Below are 19354 nucleotides of genomic sequence, written 5' to 3' on the forward strand. Positions count from 1 at the left end.
CCAGGTAGGGACTTTTCCCTGAAGTTAGGGAGGGAATAAAACCCCTTAACTAAGTGCCAGGTGGGTAGTTAATCACTTTAACTACGAACAATCACGCTTAAGCTACATAATCTTTACTCCCTGGAATGGAGATAAGAAATGCCCTAACCCTTGGAATAGAAATTGATAGGATTAAAATCAACTGGTATAAATACAGATGTAACAAGACAATAAAACACAGAACTTGGCTGGAGATCCTGGCTAGAGATCCTGGCTAGGCTGCTGATCAACTGAACGCTGTCTCTGTATCATTCCTTCTTCGCCGACTCCATTCACACCTTTAGGAACCCCTGGACCTACTGGGGCTGGACCCCAACAATTGGTGCCTGAACAGCCTGGGTTGGCCTCCCCTGAGGCCGGGAAGTTCTCTGGCCAAGTGGTCCGAGGGCGGCCCCCTTTACTTGCACCATGGCCCGAAATGCAGAAAAGGCCATGGCAGCCTTAGCAAGGTTTCGCCAAGCTCAATTGGAAGAGGGAAAAGTGAAGGAACGAAGACCCTTCCTTGCCTCAGGATGTACTGAGTTGCCCAAAGCTGAGAAGTGGAGACGACAGATCATTGGAGAGATCTCTAAAAAAGTGGCTCAAATTCAGAATGCTGGTTTAGGTGAATTCCGAATTCGTGACCTGAATGATGAAATTATCAAATTGCTAAGAGAGAAAGGACACTGGGAGGTCCGGATAAAGGAGCTGGGTGGTCCTGATTATGTAAAAGTTGGCCCTAAAATGCTAGATTATGAAGGCAAAGAAGTCCCAGGAAATCGAGGTTACAAATACTTTGGAGCAGCAAAAGATTTGCCTGGTGTTAGAGAGCTATTTGAAAAAGAACCTCTTCCTCCTCCAAGAAAGACACGTGCTGAGCTCATGAAGGCAATTGATTTTGAATACTATGGTTACCTAGATGAAGATGATGGTGTTATTGTGCCTTTGGAACAGGAATATGAAAAGAAATTCAGAGCCCAGTTAGTGGAAAAGTGGAAAGCAGAGAGAGAGGCTCGGCTGGCAAGAGGAGAAAAGGAAGAGGAAGAAGAAATCAACATCTATGCTGTCACGGAGGAGGAGTCTGATGAGGAAGGCAGCCAGGAGAAAGGAGGCGAAGAAGAGCAGCAGAAGTTCATCGCCCATGTCCCTGTGCCATCGCAGCAAGAGATCGAGGAGGCACTTGTGCGAAGGAAAAAGATGGAACTCCTCCAGAAATATGCAAGTGAGACCCTGCAGGCCCAGAGCGAAGAGGCCAAAAGACTCATGGGATGTTAGGGCTGAGTGAGGGTGCTCCCTGGGTCTGGAAACCTGTTGGAAGTTCTTCAGCCCCAGCTGGCCCTTGCATTAACCTACAGGGTTCTGCTGTCCTGGGACTACAGACTGGCAGGCTAGTGCGGCATACTGTTCTTAATATGTTTGCTCCCCTTCTTGGCGCTATGTGTTTTAACCAAGGTCACCTCTCCAAGAAAGGTTGTTTCCCCAGGTAGGGACTTTTCCCTGAAGTTAGGGAGGGAATAAAACCCCTTAACTAAGTGCAAGGTGGATAGTTAGTCACTTTAACTACAAACAATCATGCTTAAGCTACATAATCTTTACTCCCTGGAATGGAGATAAGAAACGCCCTAACCCTTGGAATAGAAATTGATAGGATTAAAATCAACTGGTATAAATGCAGATGTAGCAAGACAATAAAACACAGAACTTGACTGGAGATCCTGGCTAGGCTGCTGATCAACTGAACGCTGTCTCCGTGTCATTTCTTCTTCGCCAACTCCGTCCACACCTTTGGGGACCCCTGGACCTGCTGGGGTTGGACCCCAACACATGAGGACACAGAAGAAGATTAATAGAGTACCAGATTATACTGCTGGTAGACCAGTTGTCCTTTATTCCGATGAGAAGTCACTAGAAAATTTTAAATACAAGAGCGATTTGCTGTGACTTAAGGTTTTAAAGGGATTATATTGCTTCTGTATTGAGAGAACAAAAAAATGGTCTAGATTTGAGTTTGTTGTAGTGGTCCAGAAGAGAGTTGATGGTTTCTGGTATGAAGGTGGTAGCAGGATGTGAGGGAAAGAGAGTTTTCTTTTAATGGGGGAAGTTACAGTATGTTATATGTAGATTGAAATAATCTGGTGGGAAAGAATAAATTGCTGATGATGTAGGTAAGAGAGGACACAGTTGCTGGAGGGATGACCTTGAGTAGACCAGGGGAAACTCAGAATGGACAGAGACTGATATTAACCAGGGTAAGGGTTTTGCCAGGGAAGTAAAATAAAGGGACAGAGGCCAGGGAGTTGAGGGTTTATACAAGGAGCGATTGCCAGAGTAGACTTCTCTGGGTCAGGAGGGGATGGAGATCAGGAGGAGAGTGAGAGGCACTGATAACGTTGCAAGGCCCGTGGATTGTGGGTCCTCCCAGGGGATCAAAAATGTATTGGAGTTAGGATGCTAGAAGTGACTTAGAAAGTTAGGAGGTGGCGGTCAGAGAGTGAGAACTTGAAATTGAGACTATGAAGTGGTGCAGTTATGGGTAATTATAAGGTCTAGGTATGACTTACCTGTTGAGTGGCTGAGAGAGGGTTGAGGACAAACAATTAGAGAAGAGGTCACAGCATTGGATACACACAGCATTGGATAACTATTTAGATACTGAAATCACGAAGAATTATGAGAAAAGTACCATTAGAAGAAGTGACATTGATCCAGGAACTAAAACCTTCAAGGAATAAGAGGGAACTTAGTGTAAACAGAAATATGTAGAAGATGAAAAATGCCCTATTAACTGTAGGTAATGTTATCAATAAAACATCATAATATAAATATCTGTGAGTTAATATTCCATTAAGTACAGTAATACTTTCAATAAAACATCATAATATAAATATCTCTAGGTTAAAATTTTTTATTTATGAAGTGATGATATTTCTAAATGAACAACAGTGACTTCTACATGAAATCAGATTATGTTAATGCCCTCAACCTTTCATTAAAATGCTCTAGCATTTTTGACAAAATATAATAAAAGATATGCTTTTGAGTATTTCACATAAAATTTAATTCTGTTTATTCTGAATTATACACATTATCAACAGCATGGTCTCTTAGAGGATTTATTAGAGTACTTAATGCTAACATTAATTATAATTGAATCACAGCCCCTTAAATCAGATGATCATGTTAATATTGCTGCCAATGGACACACACTTCAAATAAAGGAAGCTCAAATATCAGACACTGGAAGATATACTTGCGTGGCATCTAATATTGCAGGTGAAGATGAGCTGGATTTTGATGTGAATATACAAGGTAATACTAATGTACTTATTGTATATCATTTAATTTACATGATATGTCTAAGCAATGAAAAAGAGATTTGGCTTGGTTTTATTTTAAATAGTTTCTTTTCTGTTGACAATAATATGAATTCATTATTGAAAACCTGGACTTGAGTAATTAACAAAGAAAAAATAATCCCATTATTCAGGATTACTTTAGTTATTTTTATGTGTTTCCTTTTGATATTTTTCCTTCTGTTCTATTGTGTAAATGTGAACTGCATTTACAAATTAGGATCACATGATCCATACTTCTTTGCTACATTAGTTTTCCCCCAATGTTATATCATGAAGCTTTCTTTTTTTAAATTTTTTTTTTTAATCCTCACCCTAGGATATTTTTTTCCATTGATTTTTAGGGAGAGTGGAAGGGAGGAAGGAAGGGGAAGAGAGAGAGAGAGAGAGAGAGAGAGAGAGAGAGAGAGAGAGAGAGAGAGAGAAACATTGATGTGAGACACATTGATTGGTTGCCTCCAGCAGGAACTAGGCCTAGGACCGGGGATCTAACCTGCAGCCTAGGTATGTCCCTGACCGGGAATCAAACAAGTAACCCTTCTGTGTGCAGGCTGCCGCTCTAACCACTGAGCACACAGCCCAGGGCGTTTTTTTTTTTTTTTTTCTTGTCAAGTAACATTTATATGGAAAGAAAAGATAAAATGCAGAATTTAAAGTAGTCAGACGGAATAGAATGATGATTTTTGGCTTCTAAAAACTTTCTGGCTACAAAAAAAACCTTTGATTTGGGTAAATTACCTAAATATTTTAAACCCCAGTTTCCTTGTTTTAAAAATGAATGTTTTATAGAATGTGGTGACTATTAAATAAAATGAAGTATGTAAAACTCTTAGAAAAATGGTTAAGAAATGATACTTGCTATTATTGTTGATAGTTACTCTCAACATGACTTTTTTCCTATGATTTTTAATAACTATACCTGTTTTAGCACTTGAGTATCCAAGTATTTATTTAACCTGATTCCTGTTATTGAATGTCTGAGTCATTTCCAAGTTTTCATTACTCGTATAACGTTTCACTGGGTGGTTTTACATAAAACTTTTGTATATCTTTGATTTTTTTTCATTTATTCGTTACTAATAGTGGAAATTTTAGGTCACGTGTTACACACATTTTCAGTATTTTTTGATGTACAAGCAAATCACCTTCTAGAAAGTTTATATGTGTTCCCCAGAAAAGTTTGAGATTATCCTACTGTTTTAGTTAATGGACTTATTAATCTTGACATCATAACTCCTTTAGCTTTCTTAGTAAGACAGATTATTGGAAAATGCTCTCGACTGAGCCATTATTTTTTAATGGCTCTTCAAAATATGTTTTTCCTGCTATGATGGCATTCCTTAGCCAGGCTTGTTCTAGTAGCTCCTTGCTGAGCGCAGGCAGCGTTGACAGGAAAGGAGAGCAGGGGGTGAGCGTAGCATTCAGAGCCTGTACTTCTTGTTTCTTCCCAGGGGACCCAGCTCCAGCTTCTGTCTCCTACTTTTCTGGCTCACAGCTAGAGCTGGTAGATGTGGAAATACCTGGAAATATCGTCACACTGTCTAATTTATTACATTTATATATCACTCTCGTGAGAACACAGCCAAGGTCTTCGTTGAATGGATTGAAACTGGCATTCACATGTGTCCAAAATCCCATGTCTTTCCTCCGTAGTTCCTCCAAGTTTTCAGAAACTCTGGGAAATGGGAAACATGCTGGATACCGGCAGGAGTGGAGAAGCCAAGGACGTGATCATCAACAACCCCATTTCTCTCTACTGTGAGACGAACGCTGCTCCTCCCCCTACGCTGACGTGGTACAAAGACGGCCGTCCTCTGGCCTCGAGTGATAGAGTATTGATTTTACCAGGTAAGGACCGCTGTGAACAGGGGGAAGTCCGAATCTGTACCAGATGTGCCTCTCTCCTTTATTAAGACCAGTTGAATTGATTGACTTCCTGGCCATGTAATTTATCTGACACCGGCTGCCAGATGTCACAGCTGTCCCTGTTGCTTCAGGTTGAGAAGTTGGCATCAGATAGAACCCCTTAGTTAATCTTCAGATCTGCTGCAGGATCGCTCTATCAACTTAAGGAAGTCCTTTGACTTCCCTGTGCCTTTATTTTTCTAATAGTGTCATGAAATAGTCACTTAGATTTCTATACATTAATGATAAATTCTAAAATATATTTATGAATAGTTATACTCAGTTTATTAAATGCATTTATCATAAAACAGTAATAAAGATTATTAGCTTCAAGTATTTTAGTTATTGATGGAAAAGAAGATATTTAAATTGTTGTGAGATAGTAATATTTTCAAGGCCTCTATTCACTTTTAACAAATATTAAAATAGGCTCCTCAGACTTTATCAAATTGTCTACTTAAGATCGGTGCATTCCACTGTATGTAAATTTTATCTTCATTAAATAAAAGAATGTCTTGAAAAAATAATAGAGACAAAATAGAAATGGCAACTAAATATAATAAGTGATCCTAAATTGGATCTGGGTTCGAAAACAAATAGCTATAAAAGACAATATTATAATAATAATGACATTTGACTGTGCACTATGAATTCAACAGTAGTTTTGTATTGATTTCACATTTTCTGATTTTGGTCATTATATTATAGTTATATAAAGGATTATCCTTTTTTATGAAATATAGATCTATGGGTATTTAGGGATAAAAGCACATCATGTGTCCTAGTTACTCTCAAATGGTTCAAAAAAAGATTATATATATACATAATATATATAACACATATGACAGATCATATATATATATATACATATATATATATATAAAACAAAGATAAAACCAATGGAATACAATATACATAATTGTAACAATTTATATACAATTATTATAACTTTTCTCTATGTTGAAAATCATATCAACATGAAAAATTAATACACGGTTATTCTTTCAAGATTGTATGCATAATGGTGTACTGTATGCCTTTTGCACCGTTGGATGTTATGTTTCTGAAGCCTCTACTTGCACGCAACCGTGTAAACTTCTTTATATGTGTTCCAACTATAAAGCAGGAAGTTACTACAGAGTAACATTTCACATGGAACAGGATGAGGGGCACAGAGCAACAGTCCTGCCTTAAGGAAAATCCACACAAGCTATTCATGTCTCAGGAGGTCTCACTCATATACGGGCTCGCTTTTCAGTAATTCAGTGTTTGTGATGAAAGTGATATGTGGGATTAAAATGGAACCTGGAAAGAAAATGCAGGGAAGTTATTAGACCTGAAAAATCGTACCTGCTTATGAGCAGCATTCGCTCTCAGACTGACAGCAGTAAGCACATTGGGATATATCTCCAGGCGGGAGAGTGCTGCAGATTCCCCGGGCTAAGGTGGAGGATGCCGGGAGATACACGTGTGTGGCTGTGAATGAGGCTGGAGAAGATTCCCTTCAGTATGACGTCCGGGTGCTCTGTGAGTTTGTTTCCGTTTGTTTATTACCCATTCTTTCGCTCAAAAGTATTTTTGAGGAGCTAATGTTTGCAAGATGTTGAGCTAAGTATCTTAAAGACTATAAAGATAATCAGAAACTGATAGTTCTCCCATTGAGTTCATTGTCGTATACAAATTGAGAGCGTATTGTTTAAGACTCCTGAAGTATCAACCAAAAAAAGAGAGAGAGGGAGAGAGAGAATTCAATGACTTATGAACCTGAAAAGTCCTCAGGTAGGGCTGGTCCCAGTTTGACTTCCTTGGCTCAAAAGAGTTTACCAGACTTAACCTTGTCTCTTGGCTTTGTTTTTCTCTATTAGTGTCATTCTCAGGTGGAGTGTCCTTTTGCTTGGAAAGTTGGCCCCTTGAAGCTCTAGTCTTACATCTTCCTAGTTTCAGAGACAAATGAAAGCTTTTATTTACAACTGAAGTCCCGGAATCGGATGTCCATGGCTTTAACTGGCCAAGTATGAATCGCATATCTATCCCTGAACCAGTGACAGAAGCCAAGAGGCCTAATTGATAAGACCTACTTCAGATTTCTCTGATGATTAGTGACACTGAGCACCTTTTCATGTTTATCGGCTGTCTGTATGTCCTCTATGGAGAAATGTCTAGTCAGGTTCTTTGCCCATTTTTCATATATCACCTCAGGCAAGGGAAATAAGGGAAAAAATAAAGAGGTGAGACTACATCAAACTAAAAAGCTTTTGCACAGCAACGGAAACCACCAACAAAATGAAAAGACAACCCACTGTATGGGAGAACATATTCACCAAGGATACACCTCATAAGGGGTTAATGTCCAAAATGTATAAAGAACTTATAAAATTCAACACCAAACAAACAACCCAATTAAAAATGGGCAAAGGACCTGAATAGACACTTTTCAGTTTATTTTTTGAGAGACACAAATACCAGAAGACTGCATCTGCATTAAACGTGCCATCTTTACTGATTGCTAAAGATAAGAGACTGAAACATAAAATAGCTAAGCTTTTTCTAAACAAGATAAAAAGATTATTTACCATGTAACTAAATTTCTGCATTCACAAGCAACCAACACATGTGTTCCTAGTTTATTTAACATTTCCATTTATAAAAATCACATGGGCGATATGTGATTTTTCATAACTGACTAGTCTAATGTAAACACGAACCTGGATTCACAGTATTACTATATTAAATGAGAATGAATATATGTCAGAAAATCTAGAGCATAACTTCTCAGACTTTAATGTGCATGAGGATCACTAGGAGAGGTTTTGTTGTTGTTTTTGTTTTTAATATATTTTCATTGATTTCAGAGAGGAAGGGAGAGGGAGGGAGAGATAGAAACATCAATAAGAGAGAATCACTGATCGGCTGCCTCCTGCATGCCCCACACTGAGGATCGAGCCCGCAACTTGGGCATGTGCCCTGATTGGGAATCGAACTGTGTCCTCCTGGATCTGTGGTTGATGCTCAACCACTGAGCCATGCCAGGCGGGCTAGGACGAGTTTCTTAAACCATAAACTTCTTGGCCCCTTTTAGGAATGCTGATGGAGGAGAGCTAAGGTGGCCCCCAAAATTAGCATTCCTATCCAAACTCCCAGATGATGCTGATATCACTGATACTGAGGCTGGGGAAACATACGGAGTAGCCCAGACAATTCCCTTGCAAATGAGATTAAATCTGTACATTTCTGTAATTGATCTGGTTTGTCTAGATGACCAAATAGACTTTACTATAGATTCATGCAGATGAATGGAATGGGCTGAGAGAGAAAGCAAGACAAGATATTTTGGAGAATAATTTGGGATTGACTTAGAATGAAATTATAGGAAGGGTTAGTCCAGGGTAGGTAAAGAGAGGAAAGAAAATCAACCCAAATTCACACAGTCTGAATCTCCGCTAATTTATTAAGGATCATGGATTCTTCTTCAAGTTTGGCTCAATTACCCCACAATTTTTTAAATTGTCAGAAAACTAGAATCATTTAGAAAAGGCCTCGTTTCCTGTTATTATCTTTTTGCTGCAATCACTTATTAGTGCCGCCGGTTATCAAGGAAGCAAACAGTGATCTCCCTGAGGAGGTCACGGTGCTGGTGAGCAAGAGCGTGCGGATGGAGTGCTTGTCGGGCGGCAGCCCTGTACCGAGGAATTCCTGGCAGAAAGACGGGCAGCCCTTGCTGGAAGATGAGCACCATAAATTTCTGTCTAATGGAAGAATTCTGCAGGTAAAAGTAAAAACATCTGACTTTAAAATGCCCGCTAGGCTTTGTATTTTATAACTGTCTTTATGACGTTTAAAAGTAATTTTTTTATTTAGAAATAGATTTGTAAAAATAACCAAACATAAAAAGGATATGAAATAAAATTATTTTCTTCATTTTATTCACACTATGAGAGGTGACCATTATTAACAGTTTTATGTGAATTCCTGTAGAAATTGTCTACATTCAACACACACACACACACGTGTGCGCGCGCACACACACACACACACACACACACGTTTAAGACAACGTGGTCTTTGTGATTAAAAAGAAAAACCATTAAGCAAATTATTACAGTCCTTTTCACTGCATATTTCTGGTGATAAAATTCTAGCTGGTATAAGATTCCCTGTCAATTAAAATTTACTTGCTACTGGCAAAGAATTTATAATATAATAATAATGGGAACCACATAAATATCCTGAATTGTTCAGTAATGGACATGTCTATATTTTTCTTTCCAAGTGTCCTAAAAGATAGTTAGGTACTTGTAGAAATAACACTGATTCGTTAGTTTACAACTTAATTAAATTATTTCTTGAACATGTAAATGATATTCTATAGGCCCAAGAATCTAAGCATAACTATCGGTGTATCTAACACAGGACATATCTCCGAGAGTTCTTTATTTTTTAAAAAATGAGTCAGTTCACTGCCTACAAATAATTTTGAATTCTCAAAGTATCTTGTAAACATCCTGACTATTTCTATTTGATGATCATACGACCTCTACAAAAATACTTAAATGTTTCTGTGTCTAGGGCCAAAAAAAATATAGATGGATAGCACTTTCTGCTAAATAAAATAAATTATAACTGGTATATAGCTAGCTATTGCTATGCAAAACAAACCACTCCGAAACAAGCACTCAAAACAATAAGCATTTGTTCAGCTCACAATTCTTCCTGTTGGCTGGGGGATTCTTCTGGTCTCAGCTGGGCTTACCCAAGTGTCTGCCTATTGTGGATAGGCTAAGTGGTTCTGCTGATCTTGCTGGGCTCTTGCACATATCTGGGGCCTCAGTTGCAATAATGGGGCTGATTCTTCGCCATGTGATTCCATACCCTCGAGCAGGTTAGTCCTGGCTTCCTCATGTAGTGACCGGGTTCCAAATGAGGGGGAAAGAGTAACAATGTCTTTTTTAGGCGTAGGTTTGAAATGGCACACTGTCATTTCCATCACATTCTGTGGGTCAAGGCCAGGCACAAGACCACACAAATTCCACATCTTTTTTTGTTTGCTTTTGTTAATCCTCATTTGAGGATATTTTTCCATTGATTTTTAGAGAGAGTGGAAAGGAGGAGGAGAGAGAGAGAGAGAAACATCAATGTGAGAGAGACACATCGATTGGTTGCCTCCCACACATGCGCCCAGATCTGGGCCAGGGATGGAGCCTGCAATCAAGGTATGTACCCTTGACTGGAATCAAACCTGGGATCCTGTCCATGGGCTGATGCTCTATTCACTGAGCCAAACTAGCTAGGGCCAAATTCCACATCTTTACCTGGTGATGGGGGAGTTTCAAAGTCACATTGTGGCGGGTAGATGGGAAAGTGGGAGAATAATTTGGGGCACTTTTGTAGTCAGTAGACCACAAGGATGTATCAAATTGCCTTTCCTGATTGGAAATCTTTATAAATAAATACTTATTTGATTGACCTGATTAATAAAAGCCAGCACCAATGCTATTATATATAAATGTTCTTTTTATGTCCATCTGGAGAGGATACGTATTATTCATTCTCAACATGATGACAAGTGGCTTTATAAAAAAAAATTCAGTTGGAATTTCTTTATTTTTCCCTCAGATTCTAAATACTCAAATAACAGATATTGGCAGGTATGTGTGTATTGCTGAGAACACGGCTGGAAGTGCCAAAAAATATTTTAACCTCAATGTTCACGGTAAGAGCTCAGTTCCAAAAGCATCTGCTAGGGGTGTGCTTGAAACGGCAGGAAAACTGTGTTTTACATTATGGAGGCTTTTCGTGTATTTTTAACTTGAAACAGTGTGTGGGGCCTGCATTCATAACAATCGCCTCCCTCTCTCCCCACCGCAGCTAGTAGGATTTATAAGGTACAAAGTACAGAGTTTCTGGGAGCCTGTTTTTACATTATTCTAGTCCTTCAAGAGAAAAGGTAGTTGCTTCTACATATTTGAAAGTTAAAAAAAAAAAGAAAAAGAAAGAAAAAAGTCAAAATCTGAAATCCCTAAGATTACATGTTTTTATGAAGTTTGGACTAAATATAGATCTTTCGCTCATAAAAATTCATTCACTAGTCCTGATTGAAACCAGTTTCTGTCATTAAGGGTGGAATTCATGTTGAGCTACATCCTTTAGTACCTCATATACTCCCTGGAAAAGAAGAAGTCACTTAGGAGTGAAATCATTTCAAAAACCACCAGCACACCAAATTCATTCATCACAGTTTTAAGTTTTCAATATATGCTGGTCACTCCATAAATACCTTTTTTTTTTTTTTTTTTTTTTTTGGCTAAAAAAAAAAGCTATTGCTTGTCTCCTACAAAAGAGTAGTTTTTTTGTGTGACACACAGCTGCTTTCAGAATATTGACTTGGAAATGGTGAACAATCGTTATAAAAGATTTCCTTTATATGTATGCTACATAGATATAAAATTGTGGCTTGTGTTGGAGAGAGCTGAAATTTGAAATTTCATGAAAAATTTCTCCCCTGAAAGGACCTTGATTTAGCAACATAGATGTTCTTTCCTGATATGACATGCAGGGGCTATCGATGTCTAGCAATGTTTGGTGTTTCATATTTGAAACACTTCCACCTTTGTATCCCCGGTTTTTAGCACAGGGAGTCACTTACAGTAGGTACTTCATTTATATCTTTGAGGTTCTTTTAATGAGTAAATCTGACCAAACAGAAACAGATGTGTTATGAATTCCCAGGATAAAAGCTATATCTAGCACAAAAAGTTATGCAAGAACTCAGTGCATTTTTAATCTTATTTTTTTTTACTTCATTTTTTCTCTGCACTGCTTTTGCTTGTGGAATTCCTTGTTTGTTTGTTGTTTGTTTGTTTGTTTTGAACAAACCATGGTATTGTTTATTTCTTAAGTTTCCTGCACATCTTGGAAGTCATTGATTTCATTGTTGAAATAACCTGTAAATGTATTGATAGACAGCTAACCCCTAAAATTAAGTTTCTACTTTATAAATGCCATATGCAGGAAGATAAAAACTTTAAATAAGAATGTAATATTAAAAACAAGAATATGCAAACTTAAGAAAAAGCACTATCGGGTGTTTCTTTGTACATTGCCAAAACCATTTTAGGAATTGCCAACTACATTTCCTGAAAATTCTAGCACTCTGTCATTGGGAGAAGCAAGACTGATGGACATAGTGTGATGAAGGCATTGGGAATCCTGGGGAAGACAGCTGGGTGATTAACAGTGTCAGTAACAGGGTGCTTTGGCAGAGTACGGTGGCTGGACTTATATTAATAAGTTGCAGTGTATATTACTAGTCACATCAGATTTCACTTTTAATACATTTACTCTTACAGTGCCTCCAAGTGTCATTGGTCCTAACCCTGAAAACCTCACGGTTGTGGTGAACAACTTCATCTCTCTGACCTGTGAGGTCTCTGGTTTTCCACCTCCTGATCTCAGCTGGCTCAAGAACGAACAGCCTATCAAGCCAAACACAAACGCCCTCATTGTGCCTGGTAAGGAACTCATTACTCTTCTAAGGTGGGCAAAGTGTTCTCATGGTCCTTTATTTTAAATGCAAATGGCATTTCCGCTGAGTCCCTTTCCAAACTTTTGTCTTGCTCCATTTGTTTGTTCACATTACATACCTCTTTACCTAATGGGGCCATTAGGATAAGATTGTATAGACTTTCATGATTTTAGTGGCAATGCACAGTAACAAGGTCTACTTCAAGAAACTATGAAGTTTAGAAACAGAACTGCTTAGCAATTCCATGGGGGTGATAGGCTAGTAAATAGTGCTTTCATTGGATAATTCACTGGTTGTTTTTAATCCTAAAGCCCCTTGATGACGGGAAAAAATAGATAGTTGGACAGACAGATCCTTCCACACTGTAGGAGATTTAAACCCAGAAAATGCTTGTTAACATATTTCACTGTAGTACAATTACTGTTTACTCATTGGGACCTGTATCAAACAGTTCTCTCCATGTTTAGTTAATGGAGAGAAAAAATTATGAATTTCATTTTTTATAAAGAAGTAGAATCAATCCTAAAGGAAGGATCAAATAAGACAGATTCAATTCTTTCATCTTAACCATGAAATGCGGCCATATAAATGTTACAATGGAATATTTTGTCAATTTATCTTATTGATGAAATAGTTATTAGAACAACCTCGATACCACTCTTCAATTTCCATTATATTTGCCCACAGGCGGTCGAACTTTACAGATTATTCGGGCCAAGGAATCTGATGGTGGTCAGTACACGTGTATAGCTATCAACCAAGCTGGCGAAAGCAAGAAAAAAGTCTCCCTGACTGTTTATGGTTTGTTTTCACTCTCCTCATAAAATCCTTTCACTTTTAAACTGGTAAGGAATATTTCCCATCTGCACACCTTAATGAAAAAAAATTTTTTAAAAAAACACCTTCTGTTCTTGTTTCTTTCCCTCAGTACCTCCCAGCATTAAAGATCATGGCGGTGACTCGCTTTCTGTAGTCAATGTAAGAGAGGGGACCTCAGTGTCATTGGAGTGTGAGTCCAACGCTGTCCCACCTCCAGTCGTCACGTGGTATAAGAACGGGCGGATGATAACAGAATCTACTCACGTGGAGGTTTTAGCAGGTGGACAAATGCTGCACATCAAGAAAGCTGAGGTGCATCTTTTATTCTCGTTTGCATGTCATGACTCCTTGGTGGGTTTTGGAAGAAAGCATTGGGAGTTGCATGTTCCCTTTACTACAGCCTATGATAAAATAACATCGTCCATGCCATTGACCTTATTTCCATAAAAACGCAGGATTGCAGAAAGCAATTAGACCTGGGGCGTTTGAGCATAAAGATGACTGGTGATTTAATCTGCACTGGAACAGTGTGATTGGTCATCTGTAACTCAATGGAGCACATACAATAGTATCTTTTTCTTTTAGGTATCTGACACAGGCCAGTATGTATGTAGAGCTATAAATGTAGCAGGACGGGATGATAAAAATTTCCACCTCAATGTATATGGTGAGCATCTGCCTCTAATACAACTCTTTTTTCCCCCAGATAGGCCAATGAAAGAAAGTGGCCTGAATTAGCTTAATGGGGACACATAATTTTCTTCTGTCCTTTTGCAGTGCCACCCAGTATCGAAGGACCCGAAAGGGAAGTGGTTGTTGAGACAATCAGCAACCCTGTGACTTTAACATGCGATGCCACTGGAATCCCGCCTCCCACCATAGCGTGGATGAAGAACGGCAAGCCCATAGGTAATGCAGCTGTGCATTGGCTGTGGCTTCCTTTTGCTCTGAATGCACTAGATTTGTAAACTAGCACATTTTCAGATCATGCTCATATCTGTGCTTAGTTCAGAAAGCCTAATGTACGGATACATAAACTCACAAAATAGACTCAAAGTTATTTTATTTTATAAAGGGAATTTTATCTGCCTCTTTCAAAAAGGCTCTCATTTAAAATAAAAGTACGAAGGAAGAGCATTTTAAGAATTATTTTTTAATCACAGTTGACATACTATTACATTTGTTTCAGGTGTACAACATAATAATTAGACATTTATATACCTTACAAAGTGACCACACCAAAAAGTCTAGTACCCAGCTGACACCATATGTAGTTATTCCAGTATTACTGACTAGATCCCCTAGGCTCTACTTTACATCTCTGTGATTATTTTTATAACTGAAAATTTGTACTTCTTAATCCCTTTCTCCTTGTTCACCCAGCCCTAATCCCTGTCCCATTAAGAAATCTATCACAAGAAACAAGACATTTTTATGCTGAATTGTAGAGGTTGAAATAAAAGTTTCTTTAATGTTTTGTTTTGCTTTGCTTTGTTTCTGCCTCTAGAAAATTCTGACTCACTTGAAGTTCATATTTTGTCTGGAGGTAGCAAACTCCAAATTGCCCGGTCTCAGCGTTCAGATAGCGGAAACTATACATGCATTGCATCAAATATGGAAGGAAAAGCACAGAAAAATTACATTCTTTCTATTCAAGGTATGGGATGTATCTTCAATATCTTTAGCATATTCTTTCTTATAGTACAAAATATGTCTACAATTAGAGAGATCATTTGTAATTTATTCAAAGTCTTTAGATCAACAAAAAATATTGTCAATACTCTGCCCTACATTTACCTGTAGATTCTATTTTCATGGGAATTAGAATAGATGTGGAAAAAAGAATAGCAGAAATTTTATAATCTTTATTTTTTCTATGTTTACCAAAATTCTTACTGAATTATACTTATTTACTTAAAACTAGCATAATTTATTTTGATGCTAAGCTCATAGGTTTGTTCTTATTTAAATATATTACTAATATTTAATTCATGAAAAGGCTGTAACTACAGGGAGGAGTTTGAGTAAATTCAAGTAATCATGAATCTTATGCTATTTTGGTTTGAGAAAAAGAAGCATTAATTCACCCAACAAATACTTACTTAATCCTACTATGTTCCAGTGTAGTATTGAGCAACGCAAGGAGAACTTGTATACTTTTTTTATTTTCAGTAAACCTCTAATTGGTATTTATGTCCCAATAGTTAATTGAAATGGAAGTCTAACTTGAAACTAAGTCGAAATGCTTCCTTTTTTCCAATGTTAATATAGTTATTTTGAAAAAAATTTCCATAAATTATACATTATTATGGATCTGTTGTGTGCTCTGCTAAAGCTAACTATAAAAAATGAAATTAAACAAAGTAAAATAAGTTTATGGGCATCAGTGGTTTCTTGGATTAGTAAATACTTTGAGATTTCAGCAACAAAAGGGGAAAATAGCTACTCAGGGATTCAGAATCAGAAATTTTGTGTGTTGTTATATTTAATGCATTAATAATAATAGCTGTTAATCATGGGGTATGTGGTGTGACCAGACGTTTTACCAGATGTTCTACATGCATCATTCTGTCCTAAGACTAGAAATAATTTATGCAGTAGGGCATAGTACAGTGCTTGTCATATTTTAGACACTCATTAAAGGATATTTTTTATTAACATTCTTATTGATTTGACTTCTTTAGTACTCTCAATTCTGTATATTTGGTATAATTATTATTATCTTCTGGATGACTAACATTAGATTTGGAAAGTGTGCAGTGGTGTGCTGGTAAATGTTTATAATTAACTCTCCAGATAAAAAGGTCCTGAATTGTTGCCAATAATTTGCAAGTTTCCATGGTGTAAATATCCCCACCATGGCTCATTTCAAACTACCAACATGATGTCACTGAACATGGAGTAGGGAAGATGTGCAAAATTGGCTGTTGTAAACTGACATGAGCTGCCCTAGCAGACCACTATGATTATATGGAAGAGGAATTCAAATGTGTTTCTGTTTTATACCATTGTTATTATACATTATTTCTCGATTGAATCATTAAATTATAAACCAAACATGGTTAGAAAAAGAGAACAAACAATAAACCTATCCATTGTTCAGAATAAATAATATTTAAATTGCATATGGAGAAAGAAATAACCCAATAGATACATTTCTCAGACCGTTATGCTAAGATTTTTATAAAATGGATTCTCTTGAATTATATTAATTGTAAACTGTCTATTGAGAATTTAGTCCAAGAGAGATTCTATTTAGCTAGGAAGTGTGTCCATGAGTTAGACTTGTCACCAGTCCCTATGACTAAATAATTATATCAACTTACCAGAATACCAGGAATATTGAAATGACTGCTTGAGCTGTTCCTCCTTTAAAAATAATTTATGAGGATAAGAATAGTTTTATCTTGAACCACAATTTGGGAAGAATATGAAATGAAAAATGACATATTGTTTTGTGATTCTGTTGTATTCGTTAGAATTTATATCATTGTGCCTTGTTAATAGACATTTTTATTTCTCCAAAGTCCCTCCAAGTGTTGCTGGTGCTGAAATTCCAAGTGAAGTCAGTGTCCTGGTAGGGGAAAATGTTGAGCTGGTCTGTAATGCAAATGGCATTCCTACCCCAGTTATCCAATGGCTTAGAGATGGAAGACCCATAACTAGCAGTGAAACAGAAAGAATCCGGTATGTTTACAAAGAATCTTTGCATCATTATTTTCAAGGTCTTGTAAAATGTTTTATGCTTCACCTTTCACATGAATAATACCAAATTCAACCTCCTTGGAATTTGGCTGTTAGATTCAGAGAGAAAAAAAAAACGATCAAATTTTGGAGTGTTGGACACACAAATTGTCTTTGGAGAATCACTCAAAAGCGGGGGGCGGGGGCGGGGGAGGGTGTTAATTCATTAACTCAGAATTATAAAATCTTCTCAGACATTCATTCCTACAGATGTTAACTATTGTTGCTTTTAGTCCTCTAATCTCAGAATGTTTACACCAAAGTCCATGCCATAGAACAATTAGTTCTTTCCTGCTAACATCACAACAATTTTACCCTACACAAGATTCATCAATAATCTTTGATCTGATTTTGTGTCCTGAGATCACTAAACTGCCAAACATGTCGTATTTCTTGGCCCATTTTGAGAAAAGATACAGTATCATCATAACCACTTCATTCCTTGTAGTGATTTGTCCAAATCCTGTTTTCAGCTGATACTTGTCACCCATGCCACAAACCACACAGAGGTGGAATAATCATGTGGTAAGGGCCTCCTGCTCTCTCAACAACAAATACCTTTTGGGAGCACAGATTTCTACTCTCTACTCGATTACTTTATCACAAAGCCCTATCATATTCAAATACCAGAGTAATTATAATTGCTTAAAGAATTATATATGCCTAAGAAGGTATTAAATAAATATATTAAATCTTTATCATTTTAAACCAAAATTTTTAATTTAACAGGTTGGAGTGTACTTTCTAGTTAATGAATTGAACATGCATAATTTAAAGAAAGCTAGTTATTTTTTAAGTTATTTTATGTTAAAATTTAGTTCTGTTCCCTTTCCAAGGTGAGATAAATTGCCCAATATTTTAGAGATACACTTTAAGTTTCATATCTCTGGTGTGGACATTTCTGAATAGTTAACCAATATATAATTATTTTTATTAAATCAGTTGATATCAACCCTATTCCAAGCTAAGTATTAGATAGTTGGTGGGACCTAAAGATCTTACATAAGATAATATTTGTACCAAGGAATTTACAATCTTTCACTTATTTTATATGAAGAGTCTAACTGTATTTATTCCTATATCCACTTTATTGATTATTTGTTTACTGCTCCACAATATGTATAGGTTTGAGTAGAACAATTCATCAATCAAATAAAGTAAGTTTTCCAAAGTCAACTAACTATTTTCCATGGTCATAGCAACTTACTTTTTTGTCCATTCAGATGGTTAAACTCGTGGAATTTTAAAATTCACATTTTGAAAAAGAAAGAATACAACAGAACCAGAAAATATTATTTTAATTCTCAATAACCATATTTAATAACATGTTAGAAATGGACTATTTACTTTTGACACTGGTGAATAAAATTACCATTGTAGGAGTAACTATAGATAGCAATGTAATCTCTTTATAAAACAGGAAGTTTTGTTTGATAATTGGTCTGTGAAGAGTCAATAATGCAATGATCTTAACTTAAATGTCTTTGATAATCTAACTGTGTAGTTATTATTTACCATTTACATAGTTCAAAGGAAAAGCTTTAGCAACTTCTAGAAAAATGTTGGCAAAATGTATGCATACATAATCCTGAGTTGGTGTCGCAGTTTAAATAAATTATTCTATTCCGCTCCCTCTCATTAGGTATTACACAGTTGTTTATAACTAGATTTTATTGTTGTTCTTTTGTTCATCTTCACCTGAGGGTATTTTTTCCATTGTTGTCCAGAGAGTGGAAGGGAGTGGCGAGGGAGGGAGAGCGAGACAGAGAGAAAAGCATCGATGTGAGAGAGACACATCGATTGGTTGCCTCCTGCACATACCCCGTCCAGGGCTGGGGATAGAACCTGCAATCCAGATATCAGGAATCGAACCCATGACCCTTTGGTGCGCAGGCCAACACTAACCACTGAGCTGCCGGCCAGGGTTAGAACTAGATTTTTTAAAATATATATTCTTTAATTTCTCATTGTAGCATTTTTTAATTTTCATACC

The 19354-nt window shown here is 37.0% G+C and overlaps 1 protein-coding gene and 1 pseudogene across 1 annotated transcript in view; both read left to right on the forward strand.

Annotated features, from left to right (window-relative positions):
* Positions 1 to 444: 444 nt before the first annotated feature.
* Positions 445 to 1353, forward strand: LOC138995608 (pre-mRNA-splicing factor ISY1 homolog pseudogene; annotated as a pseudogene).
* A 1793-nt stretch (positions 1354 to 3146) lies between these two features.
* Positions 3147 to 19354, forward strand: part of LOC138996160 (hemicentin-1) — a 96597-nt gene continuing 80389 nt past the window's right edge. The window contains exons 1-12 of the mRNA XM_070397113.1: positions 3147 to 3327; positions 5025 to 5219; positions 6690 to 6803; positions 8855 to 9042; positions 10890 to 10986; positions 12623 to 12784; positions 13486 to 13599; positions 13727 to 13929; positions 14203 to 14284; positions 14395 to 14526; positions 15125 to 15274; positions 17145 to 17304. Of these exons, the coding sequence (XP_070253214.1) occupies positions 3147 to 3327; positions 5025 to 5219; positions 6690 to 6803; positions 8855 to 9042; positions 10890 to 10986; positions 12623 to 12784; positions 13486 to 13599; positions 13727 to 13929; positions 14203 to 14284; positions 14395 to 14526; positions 15125 to 15274; positions 17145 to 17304 (1778 nt within the window). The remainder of the gene's footprint in view (positions 3328 to 5024; positions 5220 to 6689; positions 6804 to 8854; positions 9043 to 10889; positions 10987 to 12622; positions 12785 to 13485; positions 13600 to 13726; positions 13930 to 14202; positions 14285 to 14394; positions 14527 to 15124; positions 15275 to 17144; positions 17305 to 19354) is intronic.

Source organism: Myotis yumanensis, unplaced genomic scaffold, assembly GCF_028538775.1.
Source record: "Myotis yumanensis isolate MYYU_CA2020_CCGP unplaced genomic scaffold, mMyoYum1.0.hap1 SCAF_17, whole genome shotgun sequence".
Taxonomy (NCBI): Eukaryota; Metazoa; Chordata; class Mammalia; order Chiroptera; family Vespertilionidae; genus Myotis; species Myotis yumanensis.